Source organism: Rana temporaria, chromosome 5 (genome assembly GCF_905171775.1).
Source record: "Rana temporaria chromosome 5, aRanTem1.1, whole genome shotgun sequence".
NCBI lineage: Eukaryota > Metazoa > Chordata > Amphibia > Anura > Ranidae > Rana > Rana temporaria.
In genome coordinates this window covers 354,520,357-354,529,307 of record NC_053493.1, presented here as the reverse complement: position 1 = coordinate 354,529,307, position 8,951 = coordinate 354,520,357, and the positions used below count along the sequence as shown (strand labels likewise).

The 8,951-nt window shown below is 38.6% G+C and overlaps 1 protein-coding gene across 1 annotated transcript in view; it reads right to left on the bottom strand.

Moving 5' to 3' along the window:
* Positions 1-1,163: 1,163 nt before the first annotated feature.
* The window catches only part of DECR1 (2,4-dienoyl-CoA reductase 1), an 87,972-nt gene continuing 80,184 nt past the window's right edge, over positions 1,164-8,951 (bottom strand). Inside the window, exons 6-10 of the mRNA XM_040354606.1 lie at positions 8,703-8,802; positions 7,822-7,894; positions 7,567-7,713; positions 4,469-4,531; positions 1,164-1,445 (exon numbers count right to left, since the gene is read on the bottom strand). Of these exons, the coding sequence (XP_040210540.1) occupies positions 1,386-1,445; positions 4,469-4,531; positions 7,567-7,713; positions 7,822-7,894; positions 8,703-8,802 (443 nt within the window). The 3' untranslated portion in view covers positions 1,164-1,385. The remainder of the gene's footprint in view (positions 1,446-4,468; positions 4,532-7,566; positions 7,714-7,821; positions 7,895-8,702; positions 8,803-8,951) is intronic.

Below are 8,951 nucleotides of genomic sequence, written 5' to 3'. Positions count from 1 at the left end.
TTTGTAAAAAAAAAAAAAAAAAAAAATTGCAATAAGCATTTATCAATTGCTTTGCGCAAAAGTTATAGCGTTTACAAAATAGGGGGTATTTTTATGGCATTTTTATTAATATTTTTTTTTTTTTACTAGTAATGGCGGCGATCAGCGATTTTTTTTCGGTACTGCGACATTATGGCGGACACTTTGGACACATTTTTGGGACCATTGGCATTTTTATAGCGATCAGTGCTATAAAAAAAAAATTGGATTACTATAAAAATGCCACTGGCAGTGAAGGGGTTAACACTAGGGGGCGGGGAAGGGGTTAAGTATGTTCCCTGGGTGTGTTCCAACTGACATGGGGAAATTACCGATCTTCTGTTAATACATTGTTTGAACAGAATATCAGCATTTCTCTCCCTGACAGGACCGGGAGCTGTGTGTTTACACACACAGCTCCCAGGCCTCGCTCTGTAACGAGCGATCGCGTGTGCCCGGCGGCGATCGCACCCGCCGGGCACGCGAGTCGGGGGACGCGCCCCTAGTGGCCTGCGCGAGAGCCGACGTATAGCTACGTGCTCTCGCGCAGGGGAGCCGACCTGCCGCCGTAAAACGACGGCGGCTGGTCGGCAACCAGTTAATATGCATAATTTAACTAACAATCAAAATTTTATTTTTCACATCACTATGCTTTATTGCACTTATCAGACAATAACATACATAGGGGTTGATTTACTAAAGACAAATATATACTGTGCAAGGCAAGTGCAGTTACTCCAGAGCTTAGCAAATAAGGTAAATCTTCACTTTGAAAAGAATACCCAATCACATGCAAGGGGGGGGGGGGGGGGGGAACAGCTTTTTTGCTTTCACATGATTGGATGGTAGAAAATCAGTAGAGCTTCGCCTCAAATCTAGAGCACCTCGCAGTGCACAGAATTTTTGGCCTTTAGTAAACCAACCTTATACTATTTTTTTATTGCAAGTATGACAGTTATTCCACAAAGATTGTCACACAGGTTATTTGTTCTTTCATACATTATTAGCTCTTCAGTGGTGATGATTGTGGTGAGATGTCTGTAAAAGGAGAGCAGTATTGGGCACTTTGAGCTGGACATGGATATCAATACACAAAAAATTATGGATTTGGGCTTTCAGTGGTTAAATATACATTTGCACAACAATTAACAATCCTGACGGACCTTTTAATGTTAAATAATACCAGTCTAGATCTAGGTGAACTGAAGATCAGCAAAGTCCTTTTTTTTTATTTTTATAGTAGTATCATTTTGGTTAGGCCTATTGGACAATCACAGTGTTGCATTGTATGAGCAAGTTACAGGAATTTTAGGAGATAAAACGCAAAACTCTTCTTTAACAGTCAATGGAATCGGCACAGAATGCGCTTAGGAACCTTTCGTTTTCCGGATTAATTTTTCCATTATATCCCATTGTTCTTGCGTTACCTGTGGAAAAAAAGCAGAAAGTAAAAAATAAAAACACATTATGCAACCTTGCAGGAGGTTGGCGTGTATAAAGTCTTGTGATGTTGCAATTATTACAGGAAGAATGACTGTATAACCTTGCTTAGATTAACCCTACTAAACTAAGCTGCTAGCAAGACTGTAAAGTAGCCTTGAGCCCTGGTCCACACTGGTGCAATTTAACATGTCAAATCGGTGGAATTTGCCGGCAATGGCACTGTCCTAATCAGTGCGATTCTGTACTACTTTTTGCGATTTCGGGCCGTGATTTACATTGACATCTGTTCAGAAACCTGTACAGAGGTCTCTGTAATCGCGGCCGAAATCAGGACTGACCAGTTGAGTGAAATCGTGCGAGTTTAGCTGAACTTGCACAGTTTCACTCCCGCAGCCCAGTGTGAACCTGGGCTCAAGACATAATATATGCAGATGAGACTCTTGGAATCCCAAAACTAGACAAATCTTGACTTCAGTTTACAAAGCAGGACTCTGGCATAGTGCTACTTGTAACTCATTGTTGATCAGACAACCCACCCATCATGCGGTGACCAAAAGTACTATACATGAGTCAGAAGAGTGTCTGCAAGAGCCTGACTTTCTGAGCTAAAGTCAACATTTACTAACAAACTTCCCCAGATTCATGACTTCTAGATCGATGTTAAAGCGCAAAAAAACACATTCCCCAAAAGGAAACTTTAAATACCGCTCGTGTCCTCATTCGCTTAAGCATCTCGGAGTTCACCTAACATCCTCATATTCTACGCTTTTTCAGGCCAATTTTCCTCTTTTGTTCATAGAAATTAATAGATTGCTTAAAACATGGACAAAGCTTCCCCTGTCTCTCCTTGGGAGGATAAATGTCCTCAAAATGTCAGTGATCCCTAAACTGCTCTACCTCTTTGAGACCCTACCAGTAATGATCCCAATTGAAATTACTTCAACGGAACTTTCTGAACTTTATATGTAAAAATACGTCCCATAGGATAGCCAGCTCAGTTCTTCTTGCAACTCGAGTTAGGGGAGGTCTGGGAACACCTGATATCATCAAATACTATTTTGCCACACATCTGTGAGCTATAGCCTCTTGGACGTCCAGATGTGCCCCTAATAGATGGTCTGAGATAGAGATGAGCATTACAGCCCCTGCTGCATGGCCTTCCTCTCGCAAATATACCTCTCAGCTGCGTAGGGTTTGTTTAAATCCGATGAGGTTTACACTTTCAATCTGGAAAAGTTGTTCTGGAAAATACTCCCTCTCATCCCCATGCTCTTCTTTAGTAAATATTATCTTTAACCCGGAAATCCCAGACAGTCTGTCCTATGACGCCATGTTACCCTGGACAAAAGCTGGTGTATTTTAGTTACGCCATCTAGTACACCCAGTGACGCGTAAACTTCTTACTTTTCCTGATTTGAAATCCAAATACAAACTCCCGAAAAACCTCTTCTACTCCTTTTTACAAATAAGAGATTTCATCTCCACCAGAATCCCGCAACTGACCATAACTAGGCCCACGGTATTTGAATTGTTGTGTTTTAGAGGCCCTTATGAACCTCACCTAATATCCACCATTTATAAGATTTTACACGCTACTCCCCATATCACGGGGCAAACTCATTCTTACATGCGTAAATGGTCCCATATTCTAAACAGATCCATTTCTTTACTCGAATGGAAGGAAATCTGGGAGGCTACTTCTAAAGTATCTAGATGTGTGGCCCAGAAGGAAACTGCTTATAAGGTATTAATGTTTTGGTACAGGACCCCAGAATTTTTAGTGGCAAGGAAGCTGACACCTTCCGGACAATGCTGGAGATGTGGCTCTTCCTTAGGCACCCACTACCACAAATTTTGGGAGTGCCCTATGATCACACCCTATTGGTCTAGGATTCATGCCCTTTTGGGAAAGGTCCTGGGTATTCCTGTACCTCTGCATCCTATATACCTCCTCCTTGGACTACCCCTTCCGAAAACACCTAAACCCCTTAGGAAATTGATGGCCTTTATTCTATTAGCTGCTAAACGGGCTATACCCCAGTGCTGGCTTACCAACATTCCCCCTTCTTTTACACAATTTCTGGCAGCCGTCAGACATTCGTAGGATGGAACGTCTTACAGCTGTAATTGAAGACTCCTTAACTAATTTTGACGCCATATGGCGGAAATGGGATTCTTCTGAATATAACTCCGAGGATGCGCAGGTAACCGAGTTCATGAGCTTAGGGGGGAAGGTTATCTCGATCAAACGAGTGAAAATATACCACCTAAACTATTGTTAACTTTGTTTTAATGGTCACTTGTCTTTCTCTTTCCTATACCATGATGCATTTGAAATGTCTGAAAATCACTTGACATTTTCCATTGTTCCTATTTACATAAAACTTGTTATGATTATTTTTCATTGGGATTATATCCCATTTGTTGACTCTAAATGTGAATTTAGAGTCAACCGGCGCCGAATAGAGCCGAGCCGACCTTCTTTCGGGAAGTTGTGACGCGCTGTGTGCGCCGTCGTTTAGCATGTCAATCAATTGGCATGACAATAGGAACGCCCACTCCCGCGGGATTCCCTACCTGGAAGCCGCGGTGAATTCCACGGCTAAACGATATCTACGGCAAAAAAAAATAAAGGTCAGTGTCATTTTATATGCAGCACGGTGCTGGATGTAGTGTTAGAAATTTTTTATAGGGTGAACCTCCACTTTAATAAAGTTTCTTGGTGATCTCTAATGCCCATTTTTTTCATATTTTAAGATATTCCTGCTTTTCTCTGAAGACTGTTGTGGGATGAACTTTGCACAACTGGCTGTTCCAGACAGGTACAATTCTGCAGTTGTGTTTTTTATTTATACATAAAAGGGAGAACATAGAAGATCAAAAAAAAAACACAATAATAAAAAGAGCCAGATGGGGACAATAAGTGAGCACAAGCAGCAGAAGAAAGGAATCCACATAAGGAAAAACACAGATTTTGTGACTTTAGGAACTGTAATGTATACGTTACCTTCTGCAAACTATTAAATTCTCCAGCCATATAGACATATTCACCGCCATCCATTCTTATTACCTGAAACAAAGAGAAATATGAAATGAGAATATTCAACCTAAATACGAATTAGTATTTTTTGGTGAAGGTTCTACTTTTAAGTAATCTCTTTTGTGCTTAGATTTTTGTTTTTGTTTGGGGGGGTTAATGGATGATCTAATATGTGTATGCCTACTGTATCTGGATTTTGGATCCAATGTATTTTGAATGTAGAATGCTCTAAATTTGTATAAGATGTTGTTGAAAACAATAATATTTTTTTTTTTTTATGAATTAAAAAAAAATTAAAAAAGGAGATCACTGATGCCAGTAAACTAAACAATAACTAGCACTAACTTGCATACCTAAATCATTTTTTATAGGTTGTATAAGGCTTTTAGTTGGCACAATATTTTAAAAGAGACTCTTCAGTCCGTTTTTAAAGAGACACTTACCAGCGCTGTCCTCACCTGGGCCAGTTAATGGTTGGCCTTCAGGTCTCTGGCACTGCGATGTTAACAGCGCATGCACGAGCTGTGCTGCGCTCTGTGACTGGTGCCCACAACCTTCTGTGATGTGTCCCAGGAGGTTGGAGGCAGGGGTAAAAATTCCACTAAAATTGCCTAGGTGATGATTCCAGCAAAAGTGGGAGCTGGTAGAGACATCCCCAAAAAGACTTGCAGCTGTAATTGTAGCAAAAGGTGGTTCTACAAAGTATTGACTCCGGGGGGCTAAAGACAAATGCACACCACACTTTTTAGATATTTAATTGTAGAAAAAAAAAAATTGAAAGCCATTTATGATTTCCCTTCCACTTCACAATAAATCACATAAAATACATTTACGTTTTTGGTTGTGGAAAATTTCAAGGCACTATAATATACATCTCTTACTCTTTGTGTAGGTTTACCAAGATCTATATCAGCTCTATGACTTTGCTTTGTTTGATCAATGCATACTTAAAAAACATTAAATAAAGTATATTTGCTTTTGCTCTGTGTGTGTTGTTTTGCTGCCTCTTGCTTCCAATAAATGTTATTGCTTTTACCTTGGAAAGAACTAATGAGTGGTTATTCCATGCTATGACTTAGATCTAGATGATTTAATTTTCAAACATGAATTGGCATTGATGAAGCGTTTCCTTACATTATAAATGCTATACAAGATTACATAGGAAATTATTGATTATTCTTGGTCATTGTAGGCATACCACTCTACAGTGGGGGGAAAAAAGTATTTGATCCCCTGCTGATTTTGTATGTTTGCCCTCTGACAAATAAATTATCAGTCTAGAATTGTAAGGGTAGATTTGATTTTAACCACTTAAGGACCGAAAAAATTTGCCCCTAATGACTAGGTCATTTTTTGGAATACGGTAATGCATCACATTAACTGACAATTGTGCGGTCATGCGACGTTAAACCCAAAATGATATAAAAATAAAAATAATTTATTCACCAGTTTAAAACAAACAAACAAAAAAAAAACAGTCTTCTTGTTTTACTGATAATGGTGGCTAGCTGCGATTTTGAGTGGGATTGCGACATTGCGGCGGACAAATCTGACCCCAAATGACACTTTTTGGGGACCAGTGACATTATTGCATTGATCAGTGCTACAAAAATGCACTGATCAATGTAAAAATGACACTGGCAGGTAGGGTTGTCCCGATACCACTTTAAGTACAAGTACAAGTACCGATACTTTTTTTCAAGTACTCGCCGATACCGAATACCGATACTTTTTTTTAATCTCATGTGACAGCGGCACATGTGTTGGTAGTTTTTTTTTTTTTTATCTTTAACAATTTGTTATTTTTTTTTTTTAATTTATAATGCTTTCTTTTTTTTTTTTTTAAGGGGGGGTGGACCGTGTCAGTGTGTTTTTTATTTAATTTTTTTATTTTCTACAATATTTTTTTTTTTATTCTTTTGTTTTTTTATTCTTTATTTTTTTTCTTTATTTTTTTAGCCCTGTTGGGGGGGCTTTGGTGAGATATCAGGGGTCTTAACAGACCTCTGACATCTTCCCTTTGAGACAGGGAAAGGGACTAGGGACACATGGTCCCCTCTCCCTTTCTCAGCACCATCAGCTGTGCTGAAAATGAAAGGAGAGAAGACAGCATCTTCTCTTCATTCATAAACTGAAACATTGTAATCACAGTTTACAATGTTTCAGTTATGTGAATAGACAAGAGTCACTGACTCTGTCCATTCGGAGCAGTAAGGAGCCGGATTTACCGGCTCCTATCCCGCTCTCCATCCTGACATTTGCAGGGGTGGAGGAGGAGCATGGAAGGGGAAAAAGCCAAGGCAACAAAGGACTGGCTCAAAAAATAAGCACATTTAGGTCCTGGAGTGGCCTAGACCTTAATCCCATAGAAAAATATGTGGAGGGAGCTGAATGTTTGAATTACCAAAGGTCAGCCTCGAAACTTTAATGACTTGGGGAGGATCTGCAAAGAGGAGTGGGACAAAATACCTCCTGAAATGTGTTCAAACCTAGTGGTCAACTACAAGAAATGTCTGACCTCTGTGATTGCAAACAAGGGTTTTGCCACCAAGTACAGTCATGTTTTGCGAAGGGGTCAAATACTTATTTCACTCATTAAATGGAAATCAATTTATAACTTTTTTGTAATATGTTTTTCTAGATTTTGTTATTCAGTCTCTCACTGTTAAAATAAACCTACCATTACAATTAGACTGATCATTTCTTTGTCAGTGTGCAAACGTACAAAATCAACAGGGGATCAAATACTTATTTCCCCTCACTGTATATTGGCTCCTCCCAAGGGATGTGTTGGATTATATTTTAACACCTTCTTAACTTTTTCATTTTGGGTTATGGTTAATGGGTACAGGGAGTTGAATGAGGCAATTTTACGAAATATATAGTAACATTTGGTATTATAACCAAATTTAATTACTTTTCTGAAGCCAGAGTTGTGGCCTCCTCATTCATATTAACTTTTTAGCTTTAAACTTTGTTCATGGAGAAGACGCAATTTCCACCGTACCATTTACATACTCGCTGACATATAATAATAATAATAAAAAATAAAAAAATAAACTTACTGCTCCAGACACCCAACTAGCATAGTCACTACACAGGTACACTGCAAGATTGGCTAGTTCTCCAACTGTTCCAAGGCGTCCACAGGGAATTCTTTTTGGTATTTCAGCCTCAAAGGCTCCAGTGGGATCTAAGCGGCTAAAGGCTCCCTGATACGAGAAAACAAGCAAGAATTAGAAAAAAAAATAAAAAAATCTTGTACAATTCTAAACTTTAATTATGAAATCTATAATAAGGTCTATGAAACTTTCATGCACCTTAGTTTTTATGGGTCCAGGCTGTATCACATTAAACCTCATTCCGTATTTTCCCCATTCAGCAGCAAGGGATCTTTAATATGGAAGAAAGCAAAAATACAATCATTTCTGCAAAAGACTTTGAAATAACCCACAAATGCAATTCAGATTCCTCTTAATCCTGCATGAAAATATCTACTTTGCCACTTGTTGGGTCATGAGAATGGAGTATCTATTATTTGGGGACATTACAGATACACAGCATGGCTGCTTGGTAGCACACGTAAGTAACCTATCACATTTCATTGTCAATTTTCCCATACACTATTTATTATAGAATATTTACCCAGCTGTACTGATCAGCATGACATAGTGTAAATTGTAACTTGGCTGGCGTGTAAAAAAAAAAAAAAAAAAAAGGGACCAAAACAAAATTTTCATTTATAGATGAGAAAAGGGGAGCCTGCAAATAACCCATTGTCTAGGAATACAACACATGTGTCATGTATGATTAAAGATAAAGCAATTATTCAATTGGATGCTTTTGGCTTGTTATAAATAAGCATTGTGGAATATGCATTTTGATTATTTATAGGCTACCAGCAGGTCCTCTGACAAGAAAACCTAACCCTGAAGAAACTTAAAATCAAATGCCTCTACTTTAGCAATTCAAAATCATATACATTTTAGGGACAACTTCAGACAACTATTAACCTACCAAACATTTCTGGAGTCCTAAAAAAAAAAAAGTTGTGCAAACATGAAAAAAACACGCAGGGGTTAATCACTGCTAAAAATAAAATCAGTAGCCCAGCACTGCAAGGCAAGCCTGCTATGCCCCTGTCCTGCCCTTAAAAGCAGTTATTAGTATTAAAGTGTACTGAATATCTTGAAGAACTTACTTGCACATAGCTTCTACACCTGCCTTAGCAGAAGCACTAGGGACTAAAAAGCCAGTCCCGCTTTCTGCATATATTGTCGTAATAGCCAGAAATGCCGCACCTGAAGTTAGATAAACAGAACTGGTAAAAATACAGTAAATGTTACTGAAAATGCATAATAATAATAATAATGATTAACATTCACACAAAATAAGCATTTGTTTCACGTTTATTCATAATCAACATATTTATGTGCACTTTCAAATAAGC